This window comes from Anas acuta, chromosome 5, assembly GCF_963932015.1.
Source record: "Anas acuta chromosome 5, bAnaAcu1.1, whole genome shotgun sequence".
Taxonomy (NCBI): Eukaryota; Metazoa; Chordata; class Aves; order Anseriformes; family Anatidae; genus Anas; species Anas acuta.
This window is the reverse complement of record NC_088983.1, coordinates 16287028-16308403: the sequence shown is the minus strand read 5'-3', so window position 1 is coordinate 16308403 and position 21376 is coordinate 16287028. Positions and strand designations below refer to the sequence as shown.

At 44.3% G+C, this 21376-nt stretch overlaps 2 protein-coding genes across 4 annotated transcripts in view; one reads left to right on the top strand and one right to left on the bottom strand.

The window, feature by feature from the left end:
* The first annotated feature begins 4066 nt into the window (after positions 1-4066).
* Positions 4067-14877, top strand: UBR7 (ubiquitin protein ligase E3 component n-recognin 7). Its single transcript, XM_068682900.1, has 11 exons — positions 4067-4273; positions 4761-4894; positions 5197-5257; positions 6477-6572; positions 7373-7426; positions 8651-8756; positions 10421-10608; positions 11110-11241; positions 11642-11804; positions 12462-12523; positions 13316-14877. The coding sequence occupies exons 1-11, from the start codon at positions 4097-4099 to the stop codon at positions 13406-13408; spliced, it is 1266 nt and encodes a 421-aa protein (XP_068539001.1). The 5' UTR covers positions 4067-4096; the 3' UTR covers positions 13409-14877.
* A 1413-nt stretch (positions 14878-16290) lies between these two features.
* BTBD7 (BTB domain containing 7) overlaps positions 16291-21376 on the bottom strand; it is a 56383-nt gene continuing 51297 nt past the window's right edge. For all 3 annotated transcript variants that reach the window (XM_068682896.1, XM_068682898.1, XM_068682897.1), the window contains one exon: positions 16291-21153. In XM_068682896.1, coding sequence (XP_068538997.1) covers positions 20338-21153 — 816 coding nt within the window. In that variant the 3' untranslated portion in view covers positions 16291-20337. The remainder of the gene's footprint in view (positions 21154-21376) is intronic.

Here is a 21376-nt window from a genome sequence, read left to right as displayed (position 1 = left end):
GAGGTCTGTCAATGCAGATAAATATGAACGGCATTTTCTTGTGTACGTTTGCTGTTAGAAAGCAGTGCTGGCAGTCAGCTGCCATAGCTTATTGTTCCCCTGTCCTTCCCTCCGTGCGTGTTTGATCACTTTTGTTGTCTTTTTATTCTCCGTGTCCCAATTGCTTGGCTGTAGCCTGAATTTTTGTGGATAGATGGATGAAACTGAATCCCTTCACCACTTCTCTACCTCAGTGTAACAGGGAGATGTCTGTCTAGACTTTTTTTTTTTTTAACCTGCTGTAGTTTTTTAACTGAGAAGTTGCTATGATGTGTCTATTAAAAGAAGAACATCGTAAGAGGAAGCACTGAAAATAGAAAGCGATAGGGAGAACTGTCTGAGCTAGTGTTGTGCAACCATATGGCCTTTAGCAAATTCAAAAGCACATCTGATGCGATGAGCCAAGGCGGGATGTGGAGCACGTGCTGGGTGCAGCAGTGGCTTGCGGAACAGTGGCTCATGTTTGCAGACTTCTCCATCAGAAGCCTGGCTTTAGATTAAAGCTGTCTAAAAGCGTGAGCTTTACACCAAACTACAGAGAGATGCACGAACTAGTTCAGGCCAATGCCATGTGTGTAAGGATTTGAGCCTGAGGTGGGAAGCAGCAATGGAAAGAAATAAACTATTTAAGCAGCGTGTGGGAATACTGCATGACAAGACTAGAAGAGAAAAGCATTTTTGCCAGCATTTTTGGCACCAGTGGAAGATAATAAACAGGTGAAGCATCACCAAGAGAGTAAACAAAGAAAAAATAACGATTGCTTTTTACTTGTACAACAGGTGGTGAAATTACTTTGATTACTGTGAAGATTTTTAGGTAGTGTCAAAGCTAATTCTCAGTTGTGGATCATTGCTTGCAACACAAGTTGATGTAATGTAAAAGCTTTTGGGCTAATTGAGCTCGGTTTTACAACCTTTTTACAAGACTGCAGTACTTTTCAATTAGCTCTTGATTGCAAATGACAATAACATCCATTTCTACAGCGATGGAATTACTGAAAGATGTGAGACGTGCTCACACCAGAACTTGCTCATACCAATCTTTTCTCCAAGTGGACAGAGAAGATGAATTGCTACAACTGCCGCTTAGAGGTGGAAAAGCTATTTTTACTCATACTCTTTTAACTTAAAATGATTTACCTCAGACTGAAACAGCTTTCTAAAGCAGAAGCTGTCAAAATAGAGGCAGTGATGAAGTTCTGAGAAAAAGAATTAACCTTTACTAGCTTAGCAGTCATTTGGAGCTTTTTCTTTTTTCCCTGCCAAGAAAGTGAGTAGCTGTAACAAGGTTTATTAACACTTATCTCTGTGTCGCTTACCCTGTGGCTTTTTTTTTTTTTTTTGGCTGTGTCACAAGATCAAGCTTTGTCAGGCTGCTGGAGTGTTACTTCGAGGCAGTCTGGAGCGTCAGTTTCATTAACTGCTTCGCCTTCGCCTGGTGGTACCTGCCCACCTCAGGAGAATTTCTGCCACGTTTTGTAAGTACTGCCGAGCCAGTGGGAGAGCAGGTCCAATGAAGAGCTGAAGTGAAGGCTGCAGCCCTTCGAACTTGGCCATCAGTAAGCTGCAATAAAACGTGATTCTTATGAAGCATGTTTCTTCTGGCAGCCCAGCACAGCTGCAAGCTTTTCGGTTTAGCTAAAAATATGAGGATTAAGTTACCCTTGGAACCAAACTCCAGCTTGTGCAGCATATGTGCTATTAACTGCCCTTTAATTTTCTCTTGCCTTGTCCATTGTTGTCTTAAAAGAATGCTCTCTGGTGGTTTAGTGGTTCAGCTTGTTTATTATTCTAGTAGTTAAAAAAAATACATTTTATGTACCAGTCCTGGATGATAAGCTCGTTTCAACACGACTTAATGAACGAAAGCAGTCCAGTAACCATCAGTTCATTTGTAAGAGCCAACTCATCTCTGGCTCTCCTTCAAGCTAGCCCTGCAGTATCGGCCTGTGCTGGAAAGAAAGAACATGCTGCAGCCACAGAAAGGCTCTCTATTGCTCCGCTCTTCATGCTGCTAGCACAGTTAGCACACGTCAAGATGCACGATCAGAGTGTGCTCACCACTGGATCACTCTGTTTCAGAAAGAATCTGATTTCTGGAGCAGCGTGCGTGTAAGGTAACTTTTAAGGCAGAAGGAGTGGGAATTACCTGGGATGCGCTGGGGAATAACGTTCCGTTCGAGTCCTTGTACTGAAAGCAAGGGAATGTCTGCTGGGAACTGGGGAAGCCTTGCACCTGGCATGGTTACCAGGCATGATGGCACTACTTCCAGTCGGTGCCTAATAAGTATCACACTTAAAGGTTTTAAGCTTTTTATTTTTTTTGTAAAAACACTGTACTTATTCTGTAGGCTGAACTGAGGTTAAAATCAACCCTCAGTTGTTTGAACCAGCAAATTCAGTTTTCCAAAGCTGTAACAGGCTGTCATACACTGAAATCCCGGCTTGCTTTTGACAAGTCCCACTGAAGCTCTCTATGCCTAGTTACCTTGGAGCAGCTCTCAGAAAAGTCAGTTCCCTGCTCCAGGTCTATGGCACTTACCAGAGGCAAGCCTCTAGCTTAGAATTACCTAAATTCCAGCAAAGATTCAGTACCCCTTTTGTTCTTTAAGAGTTTTGTGGCCACAATAAGGACTACAAATGATTTTTTGAATGCTGTTCCTGACCCAGTGCTCATCAATCTCTTCTGGAGCCCAGGTGCAGCATTTTATTACCTGTCCATGCTGGCAGCTAAAAGCAGTTACCTTGTTACTGGTGCTTCAGCTACTTTTGTTTCTACCCTAGGAGAGTTTGGGTTTGCTGCTTCACACCAGGGGTTTTCAACCCGTGATTTGCCAGTGGACTATTCATACAGAGAGCACAAGTTTAAGTCTGACACGTTGCTTTATAGCGAATCCACAGCCCTCACCGTTGGTGGAGCAGTTCAGACTGCGGCCTGGAGGAGAAGCCCTGCTCTCAGTTCTGTACCAGGCTTCACAGCTGCAGCAGCTCCACGATGCCACGAGCACTGCTCACACGAAGGAGCCCTTCTGACGCGTTTATCAGTCGGGCTGTTCTGACAAAACGTTGCCCGAGCCGTTTGATAAAGCACTTCCTTCGGTGCGAGTATGCTCGCTGGGCTTCTTTATCAACTTCTTGCACTGCTCCAGATAAATGCAGGCAAGCTTGTGCTTGCAGAAAGAATCACTGACTTTCAAAGAGCCAGCAGGGCCGGTTAAGCCCTCCGAGGCCGCCCGGTCCCGCTGTCCCCAGCCCCGTGTCCCGGCGGGGCGGGGCGGGGTGAGGTGAGGCAGGACCGGGGGGGGGCTGCCTGTGGGACGCGCCCCCCCCGGGGCCCATCCGCAGCCCGCTGCCCCGCCGGGCTTTCAGAAAGCACCTCACAACCCCTTTTTTTTTTTATTTTTTCTCTTTTTATTGTCATTTCGAGGCGCCGCCGAGCTCCGCAGGGGCGGAGCCGCCGCCGGCCGCCTCACTCAGGGCCGCTGCACCCTCGTCCTCTTCGGCGGGGGGTCCTCGGGCACGCCGCTCCCCTCCGCGCCGTCCTCCTGCTGCTGCTCTTCATCCTCCTCCTCCTCCTCCTCCTCGTCCTCGTCCTCCTCGGCGCCGCCTGCCGGGAGCCGCGCACAGGCCGCGTGAGGGCCCTGCGGGTGCCGGTGCCGCCGCTCCCCCCCTTCCCGCCTTCCCCCCCCCCCCCCCCGCGCCTCACCGCCGGTTCCCGCCTCGGGGCGCTCGAGCGGCGCCAGCAGCTGCGCGAGGCGCTCCTGCAGCTCGCCCAGCCCCAGGCGCAGCGCGCGCAGCCGTCCCCCCGGCCCCTCCTCTGCCGCCGGGCACCGCACGCGCACGGAGCGCGCCTCCCCGCCGCGCCGCAGCTCGGCCACCAGCTCCATGGCGCCGCCGCCCCGCCGCCGGGCGGCCCCGCCGCCCAATCCGCGCCGCCGCCGCTTTCCCGCCGCTCCGCCCTCCCGCGCGCGGGTCACGTGGTCCCGCGTCCCGTCCCGCCCCGCCCCGCCCCGCCCCTCCGCGCGCGCGCTTCCCGCCTCGGGCTCGCGGCCCCGCGATGGCGGCGGCGGCGGAGGGCGCGGGGAGCGGGGCGGGCGGCGGGAGCGGGGCCGGGGCGGCGGCGGAGGAGCCCGTGGTGTCCCTGGCGGAGGTGCTGGCCGAGAACGAGGAGCTGGAGAAGGAGGCGCGGGCCGTGCTGGGCGGCAGCGACCACGAGCGGTGCAGCTACGCCCAGGTGGGGCCGGCCCCGCGCACCCCATGGCCCCCCCCCATAACGCCCCCCCCGTAACGCTCCCCACGGCACCCCGACCCCTCACAACGCCCCAGACCCCCATAACACCCATCTCTCCCTAACACCCAGACCCAGCCATAGCACCCCGTAACACCACACCCACCCACAGTACCCCCAAAACCTCCGTAACCCCCTAACAAGCACCCGACCCCCCCATAGCCCTCCCATAGCCCCCCATAACGCCCCCACCCTCCTCCGCATCACCTCAGCGCCCCCCGTGACGCCCCCCGCGAAGCTGCGTGTGCCCCGTCCGTCCCCGGGGTGTGCAGGACCGGGCTGGAGGGGGCCCCGAGCAGCCCGACCCGGTGGGAGGTGGCCCTGCCCCTGGCAGCGGCTCGGAACTGGGTGCTCTGTGAGGTCCCTTCAGATTCTGTGACTCAGAACACCCCATAACGCCCCCAGCCCCTCCAACCCCGGTCTCTCCCCGCAGGGCGCGGTGAAGCGACAAGCTCTGTACGCCTGCAGCACCTGCACACCACCCGGGGCAGAGCCGGCCGGCATCTGCCTGGCGTGCAGCTACGAGTGCCACGGCTCGCACCGCCTCTTCGAGCTCTACACCAAGAGGTACGGGGCAGGGGGGGCCCCTGATGCCCCTCAGCGCCTGGCCCCAGGGAACGGGTGCTCAGGGGTGGCCCAGGGAGGAGGAGGTGGGGGGCTTGTCTTGAGGCCGGCCTGGCCTTTGGGAGTGCTGTTGGGGTGGTGGCAAGGCTGTGCAGGTATTCAGCTGGCCCTGCTGCCTGGGCGGGCTGCAAGAGTGCTTTTAAGAAATTATGGAAGCTAAACAGCTGCTGGGGGTTGTTGTGTGCGCAGTAGATAAGGTGTTGTTGCCGAATCCGACCTCTGAAATGCTCTGTTCTCCTTCCCAGGAACTTCCGCTGCGACTGTGGAAACAGCAAGTTCAAGAATTTGCAGTGCAAGTTGCTCCCGGTGAGTCGAGGCCTTGGCTTCCTGCATGCAGAACTAAAGTAACTCGGAAGAGTCTCAGGAGGCTGGTGGCTTGCTGCAGCAAGTGCCAGCTCACGTGGTGCTGCTGTTTTTCCCAGCGAGTTAAATGAGGTGGGAATATTGCGGCAAGAGGTGAAACAGTTGAGGGCCCAAAGGGCTGAACCCTGCTGTGTGAGCAGAGGAGTGGGGCTGCTGGGCCTCATTGTCCGTGACTGTAGCTGCTCGTTGTCCGTGGCCAGTGTAGTGCCAGAAACGTGTGGTGCCGGTGGTAATGAGTCCCAACAGCTTTAAGCTGGCTTCAAAGGACTTTCAGGGTGCAGTTTTTGCAGTTGTTTTATGGAATCTTAACACTGTGCTGCCATCAAAAGGATGGTTCCCTTCCCTTCAGCTTCTTTGTAGCATAAATTCTATGGGTTGTCACCCAACGGGCAGTTTTTTCACTCGGTTAGGCCCTTGTGCTCTCATCCTGGCTGGGCAGTTTGTGCTCATTAAGCAGCTGATGGTCTGTTTGCAAAGCAGCAAGAGAAAGATGCATACCCTTCTGCATGTGGCCTCAGGCTGCAACTACGGACAGTTCTGAAGTCCCCTGGCTGCAGCTGTGTTAGCTGCTTTTAGGAAGGGGATTACCTGCAGTTGTGGTTCAGTTGCTTGTTTTGTAATTTGGACCGTCCTTTGGCATAGAGGGAGGCTTGTGTGACAAGAAATCAGTGTAACCTCAGTGGTAGGATTAAACAAAGCTGGGTTTGGATTATAGTGTGGATATTAAAAAAAAAAAAAACAAAAAAAACTTGGAGGAAAAGGTGCATGGGAAATCTACAGATACTGCTGCAGTGGCAGCAGGCACACACAATTGATGATCAAAACTCTTAAAATAAGTTTTAGATGAGTAGTAGCACAAGAACACCACAGATTTTAATACATTTGTTACAAATATGGAATGTGTGTTCTTCCTCTTCCCTTTGGAACTTTAGTATTCCTTGTGTGCCCTACTGGTTACTGTATGGCGTCGGTGTCTGGGTAATATCGTTGTGTTTAGATTTTTGGGCTGATGTGCATAATGATTGCTTTGGGGAAGTAAAGCAGAACAGGATTTGTTTGTTGTTTTTTTTTTCTTTTTTTTTTTTTTTCAGATTTCCATTTTTTCTGTCTTTTGTTTTTTCACTGCATTGTATATTGAAACAATTTTTTCCTTTCCTCCTAGGAAAAAGGCAAGGTGAATTCAGGAAATAAGTACAATGACAACTTTTATGGCTTGTACTGTACTTGCAAAAGACCTTATCCTGATCCTGATGATGAGGTAAGAAATGCAAAATCTAGTAGTAACAATATGTGGATGGTATTTTTGCAGAACATGCAAAGGGTGGTCCTTGAGCTGCATTTCGGGAAGATCTCACTTTAAGAACCTTCTGTTCCATGTCAATTTTCGATGTGATGTGCTGTTTAGAGTAATTAATTTCTCATGTTTTTAAATAGTAGCACTTTTTATGCCTTAAAGACAGAAAAAGAAGACAAACCATCGCTAAGACAAAATGCTGCCACAGTCATCTCTGTTGTTTGTCAAGTTACACAGTTGCCTTAGAAGATGTGTTTCTTGTTATCTTGAGAAGTGCTATGAGTGGCTATAAATGCTGTAACTGATTTGTAACAAATCAGGTTTTACTGTACTGTCTTACAAACAGCTCAGGCAGGCTTCTGGCGTGCCCTATATAAACCCGGTGATGTTGTGCATTTCACTATCTTTCTTTTGCTTAGCTGTTTTGCGTTTCTGTTCACAGGAAAAAAGATACTGATACCGTGTTAACTTCTGTTAGCTCTTTGGTGTGAGAATGTCTTGCTCTACTGGGAAAACTAGTTCTGTAATAATAACTAGGAATTTCCATAGTCTTGATAGCACAACGAATTACATGTGCTGTTGAACTTGAGGGAAGCAAACAGACTTCAGGAAAGCAATAACTGCTTATTATTGGCAGTTCACTGTGGGTGGGCAAGGAGGGAAATGCAGTTCACTTGAGCAGGCTTCGCATAACACTATAGTTTGAGGCTTGTGAAGGATTCTGAAGGTTGATACCAATGCTAATAACGTGACCATTCATCTAGATTCCAGATGAAATGATCCAGTGCATAGTTTGTGAAGACTGGTTCCATGGAAGGGTAAGGAAACTATAAGTAGCAGAATTGCCATTTGCATAGAAATAAAATAGCATCAGGTAAGTTTGTATGGTAATCTTTACTTGGGGAGTTGTGCTGTAGTTCTCAAAAGATGATAATGTATGTTCTGGGGTATTTTTTTTCATTCAATGCAGGGGAGTATTAAATCTTTAATATTGAACTGCTGCTCACTCCAGTCAAAAAAAAATAAAATTAGGAAGAGTTCCACCTATTTCAAGGCTCCTTCTGTAGAACAAGGAGACTCTTGTTAGAGAAGTTATTATTTTAATTGGAAAATTCTAATCATTCAAATCAGTGAGAAAAAGATTCTTGCTGAGACACATCATTATCCATTGTCTGAATAGTTCTTCATTCAGAAGAATGCTTTTTAAACTGTAGCTACTTTAAATAGCAAGGAACAAACTACGCGGTTGGTTCCTGATTACAAACTTCAGGGAAATCTTTTAAAAGCAGCTAAAGTACTTTGGTGAGTGTCCTACTTAATGCACGAGCATTAAGGGTTCAGCCTCTTGTGCCTTCAAGGGCATGAGTGAAATTCCATTGTGAATTGTTAGAAAGTGAAGTGTTTGAAGTTGCAGGATCAAAGAAGGAAAAAGGATGATTGGCTTCAATTATAGGTTCTGTAGATACACTACGGGATTCTTTTTTATAAATGTATATGTTAAGAATATTATGCTGCGTACTGTGAACTTTGTAAGAAAGTTTTCTCAAAATAAAGTAGGTAAGTGCTTTTAATTGCCTAAATGTTTCTCACTGGTTTGTAGAGAGGTTTGGGACCCAATTCTTCTCGATCCCAGTATGTGAATGATATGAAGGCTTATGATCTTTTACATACAAGGAAGTTATTTAGGTGTCTAAAGTGTGTGGTAGTATCTTAATAGGCTACGTTTAGGACCATGTTTAGAAGAGTAATGTTTCAGAATGAGATAAAGATAGAACTGGGGTTTCTGGGTGTATACAAGGAATAAAAGTCTTAAACAAAGGTGTGTAAGTGAAGACAGATTTTTTTTTGTTGTTGTTTCCCGTGGCATTTGGTCAACTCTGTCTGGTCTGTTACGCTGGTATTTGTTGCAGAAAGGTAGCAGGACTACATGCTCGCGTTGAAAATACAGTGGCCGCTGATGTTTTACTTCATCTAAAGCTGGAGTTGAATCTGTTAATTTGCAGTGAACGTTCAACTGCTGCATCCTTGTTTCCTTTTGACAGCATCTTGGTGCAATTCCGCCTGAGAGTGGAGACTTCCATGAAATGGTATGCCAGGCCTGCATGAATCACTGCCATTTCCTATGGGCCTATGCTCCACAATTAGCAGGTAAGAAAATTAACTCAGCAGAGACCCTGTTTCATTAGTATGTTTCTCATAGTTGGTTGATTAATGACATTATACTCTTTAAGTGGTTGGAGAAATGCTGCTCGTTATATTGGACAATCACCTGCAGCACTGGAACAGGCAGGGCTGCAGTAACTGTTCTGTTTAAAAAAAAAAAAAAAAAGGCATTTCTGATTCCTATATCTTAATTCCTTAGTGCTTACTGATTTATTTAATCAAAGATGTGCTAGCACCTAGACTGATAAGGATTTAATACTTGTCTCAAGGAACTTAATCTCTAAGTTGAATCAAAGACCTGAAGAGGTATCTTAAAGGAAACAGTAAGGAAAACAGCTGAGTCTAAGAGGCTCTGAGCAGTAAAGAGCAAGTGATAAAGTGCCCTGAAAGGGATGTGTGAAATCTTGGTCTGTGTGGTGCTAGGGCTCTGCTCGGGATGTGTGCTGTTTGTGGTCACACCAGGTGTCTCTGGTGTGTGCTCTCTGCGGGATCAGACAGGCAGATGACTTGATTCCAGTGCAAAAAGCTGGCTTCGTATGATCTTGTTTTCCTCAAGGTTGCTTGTAGCAACTGGTCATCTCTCACGTGACAGGAATTTCAATGGAAATTTTAAGGACTCCAAGCTGGCTTACCTGGGTTTCTGTTTGTTCTGACAGAAATACAGTGGAGAGTGTTGGTTTGTTGTTGTTTTCTGGCATGTTTGTTTTGTTTTCCTTCTTTGTAACTAGCTATGTCACAGCAAACAGATGTGACTTGACATTACAACATAGACTTGTTTTACGTAAGGAAGTGGTTAGTATAGTTCTGTCACGGAGTTGGTTTTACTGAGATGCGTCACTTGCCTGTTGAGTCACCCCAGGCTACTGGGAGATAAAAACACTTGTGTGTGCCTAGGACTAATAGCCGTGACTACTGCTAGTTTTACTTGGTAGGATTTATTTCATATTTAAGTTATTTTGACTAAAATGAGTATCATCAGCAAGAAGATTTTGTGGGTAAAAGCAGTGCTGCTGAAGGATTCAGCTGAAATTACATAATTGTAAATTCTGCTTATTAAGAGCATATGCAGCAGAGGGTCTGAACACTTCAGAAAGTGATGTGCTTGGTACGCTGCATTGTTACTAATGCACAGTTCTTTAGATAAAGAGCTTTTTTTTTTTTTCTCATGCAAAACCATATATAAAGCTTGAAGATGTCTGTAAATGTTTAGAAAAGTGGGGCTTCTTTGTTTTGCTTTTTTTTTTAAACTTGTGTCTGGAGAAAACGAAGGACTCCGACACAGTCAGCAAAAAGTGCATGCCAGCTACTGAATCTATTAGATGGGGAACAAGGAGTGTCAAGAGGGATGAACTTATTAGTAGAGAACTATCTGAAATCGTGATGCCGTTTTCCCTCTCCTAGGCTTTAGATTTTGTGAAGCAAGAGTGGTTTAGAATGAGTATGAGAGGCGAAGAAGAGTGTGGTGAAAAAGGAAGTGATTCTTTTCATACATAGGTCTGTGTGTTTGGACAGCTGTAGAATATATCCAGGATCCTGCAGTGTGTGAGGTAATCCAGGTGTTCTTAATGCTGTAATGTACAGCACAAGGAATATTTGTGGTACCCTGTCCTTTCTGGCACGGTGTTTTCACTTGTGTGTGCATCTTCTAGTTCCTGCGTTGACCAAAGTGACCTCTATTGAAGATGAAGGGATTGTCCTGAATGTTGAGGAAAGCGAAGAACAGAAGAAAGAAATAAAAAAAGAAAGTGGAGCAGAACACCAAGAAGTAAAGGAGGAGGAAAAGCAAACGGAACAGTTCAACGAACCATCCACTAGCTCTGGGTCTGCTTGTCCGGAGGTAAAATCCCGCCTTTTCTGTCCTGTACATCTTTGTACTAGTGGCAAAACCCACCTCCAGAGGTTCAGTGAGGAGGTAAATGCTTTCTGTCTGTGTTCCTCCTCAGCTGCTAACACTTGAAACGTGGTCTCAGTGGAGCACAGCTCAGGCTACAGGATGTGCCTGGAGCAGGAGGTGGGACAAGGGTGCAATGGCTGCTTGCAGCTGGGGTACCTGCACCCTGTCCTGCCAGCTGCTGGGCCTTAACACAGAGGTGACTGTTTGTTCTAATACCGTGGTGTTAGGCATTGTAACTGCGCTTCTAAAATAATAGTTTATTATACATCCAGTGGAAACTGCTAAACCACATCAGAATCCTTCTGTGAATGGAACAGTAATACAGGTCGCTTAATGAAATTGTATCTGAGACAAAAGAAAAATCTTGTGTAAGGAAGTGACGTGCTGGAAAGAAGAGTGGCTATTTGAAGCTGTAGAGCACTGAACACTCTGCTTTTAATTCAGATAGTTACCAAGAGTGAAGAACCAGCCTGCAAGCTGAAAGAACTCCAGAGCAAGCAATTTTTAAAAAAAGATACTGCCACCTTTTGGCCATCAAACTGGAGAAGCAAATTATGCACTTGTGCAGATTGTTTGGTATGTATTCTCTCTTCATTGTAAACACTGAAACGGGGGAGGCAGGGAGGAGCTCCCAAAGAACCTTGGAAGAAAAGCCTTGTAGATAAAATATATGTGAAAGTGTTCTTTGCACATAAACACCTAAAAAAAAATCCCTCCATCTGACATAGAGATACACACTGGATTGTTTGGAATTAATGCAGCATGAAGGAGCTTCTAAACATTCAAATTTTCTCTGCTGTTTAAAGCCAGTCTTGTTTTGGAAGACATCATGGGGGAATGGCTGAAATGCTTGAGACAAAACTTAATTATTTTTATTGTTGTTATTTGTGATACTAAATGCAAAGAAGGAATGGGAGAGAGCATCTGTATCTGAGAAGTTTTGTAATTTAAAAGTAAATTTTGCATTGTTTTCTAGAAAATGTATTCAGAGCTTGAAGTCCCGTTCCTGACAGATGAATATGACACTGTCTTGGCTTATGAAAACAAAGGTACCAGTGACCAAGAAACAGACAGGAGAGATCCTTTAATGGACACCCTGAACAGCATGAACAGAGTTCAGCAAGTAGAGCTCATCTGTGGTAAATATAAAAAAAATACTGATTTTCAGGATCTGCCTTAGCGTTTTAAGTGAACAGCTAACGAGGTCTTGCAGTTTACTTCAAAAATAGTTTGAAATCAGTGTGTAAAAGACTGACAGGTTGCAAAGCTCAGTCAGTATTACTATAGAGAAGTTTGTCCTCTCTGGACTTTACCTAGATGGTGTGGGAACTCTTCTCCTATTTAACATCGTAGGTATGGTATTAATGGTAATTTCTTCTGACTTAAATATTTAAAGATTAACTTAAGCTGTCTTAAATTTCATACCTTTTCCTGTTGCTTTGGCCATCTCCTGTTTTCTGGGGGAGTGCTGGTCGATGTGAAGCTGGGGTGAAGGCTGTTTCTTGACACCTGTCCCGCAGAGCATGCTGAACTTCAGTATGTTTCTCTGAAGGTTAGCTGGACAAATGCTCAGACCACACAGGCTGGTCTGTTAAATTATTAGGCATCTCTTGTTTACCCAAACTTCTTTTGCTTTTTGCTTTATTTTTTTATAATCCAGTTCAAATCTAGATTTCTCTGAAGTAAATCTAAATAATGACAAGAGGATGTGCAGCAGGTTGTCTTCTTGAGCCAATGTTAAACTAAAGCTTTGTATTTTTTTCTGTGTTTACCCTTGCCTTTGCTTCCCCATTCAGAATACAACGACTTAAAGACAGAACTGACCGACTATCTCAGGAGATTTGCAGATGAGGGAACGGTAAGCAGAAACTTGCAGAATTTGTACAACTTTCCAGAAAGTGTTCTAAAATACTGTTGAAGGGTATTAGGTATTACAATACTGTTGTATTTTTTCTGTCTCTTGAAATTGTTGTAGAAATGAGACATTCCTGATTCAATGGGAATTTAAAAATTGTATTTCTTTAATGGCAGTGCTGAGAAAAAACAGGAACCTTACAGAAATCTGTCTGTAAAGTGCTGGGAGCTGTTTTCAAATTTCAATGAAACTTTTGTTGTTCTAGGAAAAGCATTTTGGGAAAAAGCTCTTAATCTTTGTTCTTAGATTAAATTCAGTCTTTAAGGACTGACGGAATATTGGCAAAGTGTTGTTTTTTGTTTTCCTTGAGGAGTTGCTTGCCATTATTAATCAACACAAGCATTGTGTTTGCTCAGTATTAAGCCCCAGCTTTACTGAACAGCCATTCTAAGTTGCATGTGTTCTGTCTGAAGCGAGTGTCAAATCTTGCTTTGTGTTAATTGTTCTGATCATAAAAGCAAGTAGCCAGACCTATTAAAAATACAAGGAGCTTTGCTCTCGGTGCTTAGCATTGGGTAGCTTGTTTCATTCTCTGTATTTTCCTATAATGGAATTTGGGCATTAATCATTTCCTTTGGGTAAGGCAGGAAAGCTGGTTTGCTAGCCATATTACACAGACTTCGGAATACTTTTAAATGCTTGGTGCATTACATATGGAACACATTTAAGAAAAAAAAAACAACTGCTTAATTGGGTTATTGTACCACAACTTGAGCTTCCTATTGTTTGCAATAGGTTGTTAAAAGAGAAGACATTCAGCACTTCTTTGAAGAATTTCAGTCACGAAAAAGACGACGGACTAACAGGATGCAGTACTACTGCAGTTAGAGGGAGAAGTTCTGAGGCTGAAAGGACAACTGGGGACACAATATTCATTGACAAACAGAAGAGGCATTTTTAGTACTTGGCTTCTCAAAATCCAACTATTCAAGAAACCGCCTCCACCTTCATTTTGTCTCGTTTCCTTTATTTGTAGCGCATAGAATGTGTTCTGAACAGGTACATTGCTTTTATATGGATTTCAGTAGCGGTTTTTGCTTGTATTTCTTTGAAAGTTGGCCTCACCTCAAGGGGGAGGACTGCTTGTTGACAGAACTTTGTGCCACTGTTCGTTCCCTTTCTCCTTTGACCTGTTTTACTTTTAGTGCCTATAGCTCTCCTCTGTCCTAAAGCACAGGTGTGGGGCACGCTCTGCGTTCTGCAGGGCCGGAGTGTGTTGCTTTCCTGCTCTGAAGGGCTGTGTCATCGCTTCTGGTTGGGGTGACCGGCAGTTGCTCCCTGCACAAAGTAAGTTTATTTATTTCTGCAGGGAGGCATGGGTCCTTAAAACATAAAGCAGGCATGAGGTAATGATGATAGCTGTTGGTTGTAATCCTGGTGGGTGAAACTGCATTCTAAAAGTCAGTTGGTATCATGTGAACTCAATAGCACAATAGAAGTTCTGCACAGCAGCTCTGCTGGGAAGTACGCCCTGAGCAGGTGGAAAGTGAGAAATCAGAGGTTGGACTTAATGCAAAACGTTGTATCCATTTTTATAACTTCAAAAACTTTGTTTCTAACTATGTACAGTGATGTTTTACATGCAAAAATTTGTCACATGAACTTTATCTGCTGGTTAGAATGTAAACAGTATCTAGGAAGAGGTACTAAATTACAAATTAAGCAGCTGGGGGGTTTATAAGAGGACTTAACAATGTGCTTTTATTTTAAAAACTAGCCTACTTCAAGTTGTTCTACTTCATAAATGTTCCTGCAAACACTGCAGCAGCCTGGTGTTTTGTACAGTACAAAATGGATGATCTTTTTATAATCACTGTGATAATCAAGGAACAGGAGGTTTCACTGACTTTTAAGAAGCTACAGTTAACTGCAATTAAATCTTGATTTTCCGTAAGTTATTTTGAGCCTAATGTAGTTTTTTTTGTTTTGTTTTGTTTTTACTTACAAACCCCAAACCCTGCTTTAAGAAAGCTATAATTTTTAACTCTTGCTTTCTGTAACTGGAGGATGTGTTTGCCATGGGGTACTATTTTGCTTATTCATTAACTATTCATGTTAATGAGACTTTTTAGAAGAAAATCACACATTTAGTATTCCCCCTTTTGTTTTTAATTACTTCATTTACAGAAGCTTTTTCTAGCATAAAGGCTCAGCTAATTGGTTTGTTCCATGCAAAATGACTAGTTGCTTTTAAATTTAACTCTGGGTATTGTATGTGCTTTTTTGTAGCAGTTGTTACAGGACTTGTAACTGCATATCTAACTGAAAAATAAAGAACTGTTCAGTCGTTCACTCTGCATGGTCTGGTCTCTGAAATGCTGCTTTGCCGTTCTATTTTTATCCACAATCCAGCCCAGCAGAACTAGGGCGATGACTACACGGTCGCCATCTGGCCGAGATACCTGTGGGAGGCTGAGACAGGGGCTGGGCCAACCCAAACCTGGTATTCTGAGAGCTTTGCTTCCAGCTCTCCCCCACTTCGTTGTGCAGGGCTGGCATCTTGTGTGCGGGTACACGTTTGAGCAGGAGAAAAAGCAGAAGGTATTGGGGCTCCTGGGTGGCAGCTCTTGACATTTAATTCATTAAACTGGTGGGGGCAGAAGGTGGCCAGAGGCTTCACTTCCAGCTCTACGCTCAAATCACCCTGAACTGAAGCCCTGGGTTTTCACCATTTTGCTGTTCTCTCCCTAGCGTATATGAGAACACCACCACACAGAACAGCTACCGCAGTGTAGCACAACTACCTACAGTAACACCCACTTACACCATAGTCACTGTACCCAAGGAATTAAAGCAGTGGTGCATAGAGGGAGTAAATTTTAGAGAAAAATGTGAACCATGCCAATTCCAGGACAGCTGGTGCAGCTACAGCTTCACACCAGGTGCAGACTGAAGCCACATTGCCCTGTGTTGGGTATCCCTGTACTGAAGTGAGGATGCTGTTGCAGAGTGAACACAAAGCCCCCAGCAACAGCATTCTAGTTTAGGAAGCTGCTCTTAAACCCCATCTTCCTGGCTCTGCAGGGATGCCCATTAGCATTTATGCTCATACAGCACTCCTGCTCCTTACCTTCCTCCCCTTTCTGCCAGGACATCACCCAAAAGATTTTGCTGTTGCACATCAAAGTGAGAGCGTAGCCAAAATCTGCTGCTGCTGGATGACGCTTCTGAACTTCTGTCATCTCTGAAGTAGTGAAACAGTTGTTCCTGTGAAACAGAGTTAATGAAGATTCAGCTGACACAGGATACCTGCAAGTCAAGGAGAGGATGCTGAGTATTTAATTATTAATTAGTCTTTGGCTCTGAGGCAAACAAGTGTTTTCTACAGCAAGGCTAATGCTTGCTGCCTTGCCTATGAGTGCTGTTACAGACTAGTTATAGCCAGTTAGGCTCTAGCCAGAACTCACTGAGTTATTTTAGTGAAGTGCTTTACTTTTTAATGATTCTTTTTTTCCAGAATCACAGAATTATCTAGGTTGGAAGAGACCTCTAAGATCACCCAGTCCAACCTCTGAGAAGGAATGACAAAACTTACATTTTTTCCTAAGAGCCTGTGTTGTTACAGAGCAGCTGATGGGCTGTGTCTCATCACTCCTTCCCCCCAGCCCGGCAGAAGTTCCCACCACCACCGCCACCACGCACCTTCCTGCTGCTCGGGCACAGCGTTGGCAGGCTGCTGGGAGCAGGTAACTGAAGCAGCCACAGGCGGGTTCTATACAAGCCATTTATTTGAAATGCCAACTATACGTAGGATAAAGTCAGTGTTACATGCTTCTCAGCAACAGTAGAAAAATAGAACCAGTGAAAACCTTTGTACAACTGTAATGGTACTCAAAAGAGAAATGTATTGTTTTACAATGTATCACACAAGACTAGAATTCAAGTTTGGAGGTACCTAAATAAAAATACTATTTTTTTAAAAACACTATGTACAATTGAAGCGTAAACAAGTTTTACAAAGTACTGGTTATGCAGGTCGTAGAAAAAACACTTGCATAGGACATGAAGTCAGTTTAAGAAAGTTTTTCTGAGCCTTTAGCATCGAAGGCACTTGACTTTATACCAGTAACAACACAAGGACAAGAAACAAAACCGTGACATTGCAGAAGGCAGAGCTACCTTCTGGAAGTACAGATAATTACAGAAACCCCAAATGTGGTTTTACAGTTTTATCTCTCAACCGTTCCCTGTATTGAGCAGAGCTCAGCACCACCTCTACCATAAGCATACAATTATTAGAAGAACTAACATTGCCTCAAACAGCATGTGTATTCTCTCAAAAAAACCCAAACCAAGGAAATCTATGAAGACAAACATTTGGGACATTCAAAGACCAAAACCCAAGGCTTACAAGTAAGGGTGGCCACAGCCTTAGCTTTCAGAAATGAAAAGCATGACAAGAAACTGCCAAACAACACAGCAGTTATTAACACACAACTACAGTAACTCCGTGGAACAGTAAAACACTTCAAAGGAAGAATCTGTTTCAGGAATTCAGTTATTCAACGATATATTAAGGAAAAGAGGAAGGGCTCAGGGAAAGGGGAGTAAGAAGTTTTTGCATGTTGCTCACTAAATGAAAATCTGAGCTCTTAAACAGAAGGAGCATAACTCTTCCTCAGCCAAGAAAACGTGATGTCCACACCTCTATCCTAAAGAAAAATACAGTCACTGATCCATTGTCTCCATCAAATTTGTAGGAGGAAAGGATGTTAATTTCCAGCCTAATTGGAAAGTGCTTCGTGTAAACAAGGAGTTTTTGCACCAGTTTCAGTAGAAAGAGAACAAAAAGCAGCAGGTAGCACAGGTACGTGCGTGCTGCACGAGAAGCGTATGAACACTGGCTTCTGATTAATGCTTCCATGAAGAATAAAGATGGTCTTGCTCCCCTCCCTACGTGTCCAACTAGGTAGGAAATCCTACTCTGGACTACAAAAATACGATTCCAGTAATTTGACAAATCCTTTTCCGCTCAAAATCAGCTGCCATTAGCTGCTATCATCTTCCTAACTCAAAATATACAAGTGAAAACAGATTGTCTGAATGGCCTGATTGTCTGCGTGGCCTCAAAAGGACTTGCCTTTTAGTTTGAACCTACTTTTAAACACTTTATTCTTTTTAATACTGTTCTGCTTCTGAGACTTCAGAAGCAATTTTGTATCCTAAAATGCAGGCATGTCCCCCCCCAACCCCAGAAAGACATTTCTCACCAGCTTATTCCAAAGAAACCATTTCATCATTTCCCTCAAGCCGTAACCTCAAAACCTTTCAGTCTTTATCAGCCACGTCCCCACAAATTTTAAGCTTAAATCTGTAGACTTCAGCCCCATCTCAGTCCAGGCACACAGTGCCGCATCAAACTATGAGTAAAAATAGTTTCCTTTGAAAGTACATTTATAAATTCCAGGTAAAAATAAGTTACTCAGAACAGTAAGTCTTCTGAGGACAGCTACGACTTCTTAGCAGCTAAGCTACCAACATATATATAAATAATGCAAATGCAGTGAGGTTTTTTCTTTCTTTTGTGTGTGATGCTAACTAATGCTTCTAGTGCTCACGGGCAAGAGACCAAAGTGTCTGGTTAGAGCTACACAGTAAGACAGCACTGTGCTCGGATCTTCAGAATAAATCCAATGAACCTCAGTCCCTGACCCACAGGAACCTGCTCCCCTCCCCACACCTTCCTGCATTTAACACTATTTTACACTGCAGTCCCACACCAGTTACACTCAGTGGTGATGAGACCAGGGCTCATTCTGACCACGGTCAAAAAGCAGTTTAAAAGAGGGTAATGGAGGAAAACACACATCTCCCCTCACCCACAAAACACTTACATGACCTGTGCAGCTTAGCTGTGTTTCTCCTCCAATCTTACACTGTGCCTTTTTGGCTGCACCTCGAGAGGAGTGCCTGCAGAGCTTTCCTAGAAGCGGGAGGCATATGTATGTAAGCATGTAGGAGACATCATGATTTATTGGTCCACAAACCCACATCTTCATTTATCTACAAGCTATTTGGTAGTTCTGAAATGCAGTATTCAGTATAGTTCAGTAAAATGGTATTGTTGTCAGGCCTTGCATGCTTTAATGGAACAAGGTGGGTAAGAAAAACTGCCATCAGCTACATGTAAATTTGCAGATTTCTCTTAAAGTAGTATTTAGGCATTCTGAACTGCAGGGAACAACCTAACCTCGATATAGTTCTTAGGTCACACTTAGGATTAGTTTTCAACTACAGGGAAATCCTTTGTTATAGAAACTGCATTAAAAAACCACAAACAAATGTGTGTTCACCAGTAATCACTACACTGCAGTGGCATCGGATCCCTATCCTAAATGCAACGAAGCTGCTGTAAGAACTGCACACTGGGTATTAAGAAGGATGCACTTAACTACAACCGTCACACAGTCGTGTTGTTTCATCTCAACCCAGCAGTAGGGAGCCAGCCCCAAATCTTCACATTCCCTCTGCATATCATGTTAATAGATGAATCTCATTCCTGTGCTTTAAAAAAAAGCAAGATCAGGGAAGAGAAGCATAATTTAAGAGTGCTAAAGCTTCACACATTTGACAGTGCTAGAGCAGTTACTCTTCATTTGGATTTTGTTCACAGAACAGTGGCAACTACGAAGTCAGAAACACTTCAGATCAGATAAGGAACACTGAACGACATCGCTAGGAGTGAAGCCCTTTTTAAATCATAGGCAGGAGAAAGCAAGGCAATGAGCAGTCACCTCAGCACCTCTGTCGGAGAGAGAACCTCTCAGCTGGAGAGCTATCAGCCAGGCAACAGCCTAGGATACTATGCCTTGTCTTCCTGACATGCCAGGATTTAGCATGAATCCTCAGCTCTAGTCTTCACTTACCCCCATGCAGGGGTAGCTGGAAGAACAAGTTATTACTACCCTTTTTACAGTATTTCTAGATTTACCTCTGCATGGTCAAATGAACAACTCAAGTCTGCCTAACTAATAAGTGCTCTTGGGTGATCACGAAATTCTCCATGGTCACAGGCGAACCACAAAGCAAACAGAATCAGAAAGTCAGATCCTGATGAATTTCACTGGAATTTGGACTCCTAAATATCCCCTGGACACTTAAAATCCCAAGTGTAATTCTTGGAATGGGCTTGCTATATAAGGGTAAGACCAGCTGCCAGAACTTCTCAAACAGAACAGACTGGATTCTTGCCATAGTCATAAAAATCAGGAAGATTTCAGATCTAAACAAAAAAAATTAAACTAAAAATGTAGTATTTTGATGTGCTGTTCTTTGGAATTCCTATAATTAAAAAATAAACACATTGTTACTATCTCGTAAGAAAATACATTTCATTATGTGCAACCCAATGCACATAGGGAATTGGCAGGTGAAGGGGAAAATGCAAAAAGTATGAAAATACAGTCCTTTAAATGTGACAATAAAGTTCAACAGATTAGTACAAAACTAATACACTAAAATAGATGTACAGGTGCAAAATGCTACCAGGTTGTAGAAAAAAGGTACCAGCTTTTTTTTTTTTTTAAAGGCTTAATTAAATCTGATCGAAAAAAGTTTCCCACAAAATAAAACCAGAAGCAGCATTAAAAAACCGATAGCATGCCGTCTCTAACAAAGCAATGTATGTATGTACAAAAGAAGTGAATGAAGCTGAATTTATCTGCTGGCATGAATGAATTTGTCTGACAGAAGTCAGGCCAGAAGTTGCAAAGAATGGGATACAACTCTTAGGCACAGAGAAATAGTGGAGGTTGCTTTCATAGAGCAGATTTTTTATACAGGAAGTCTGGTTTGTTTGGAGACCTCCTTCCTCTGCTTGCTGCATCTTCCCTTTCCAAATCTGCATTTCTCTGTGTGCCATGTTCCAATGGCTCATCATCTGCCAGTCTCCTGCTGGGTCTCTCTTCTTGAGCTTCAGAGGTGTACGCAGAGAGCGAAGGTCTGTTGGAGGTTAGCCCGTAGGTTAAATCAGTTTCCATTTTTGTTCTTCCCCTGATGTGAACTGGGCCGTTACCAGCATTCTCCTGGGCAGCCAACGCCAAGTCCAGCCGCTGGGGAGGTTGTTCTAAGACATCGAGGTGTATTGGCTCATTCTTTTGTCTGTGTTGATGCCCGTCTTGGGAGAGCAGGTATTCCCTCCTAGAATCCTCTTGCTTTTTAGGAGATATCTGGGAAGGTAGATAAGCTGACTTTAAGCCACTTGGTGATGCCTTATTGTGGCTGTACAAATCTGGGCCAAAGTAAATGCCTTGCGAAGGCGAAGGGCTGTGCCTGTTTGGTGCTGGAGTGGAAGGTCTGCATGCAGCATTAGAGAAATCATAGAAGTCAGGATATTCCTGCTGATTTTCTCGAGCATCTATTTTTTGCTCTATTGCATGTTTCTTTCGAGAAGTAGGCATGTGTCTGCTCTGAATACATGAAATGTGCTGGGGTGGACCGGGCCCTACCTCTGTAACCGTCTGGCTTAGTTCTGTGTCGACAGTGAGCTCGGGTAACCTTCTGTCTTTTAAAGACATTGCTGACACACCCATTGCAATATCTGGCATCAGTTCATTCAGCAAGGGCTGAGTACACTGGAAAAGAAAAGAAATAGGTCCATGGGGAAAAAAGCAAAAGCTAAACACAAACTGTATTTAGCACAGTTCCTGCAATTCACGACATTTTCTTGACCTACCTTCACCTAGACTGACCTTAGCCAGCAAGTTTTCTATGCTGTTTAAAGAACATGTGTTTCCCAACCTCCACTCTCCTGCTAGCTTAAGACCTTTTCTTCATGAAGAAGTGGCTGTGCTACAA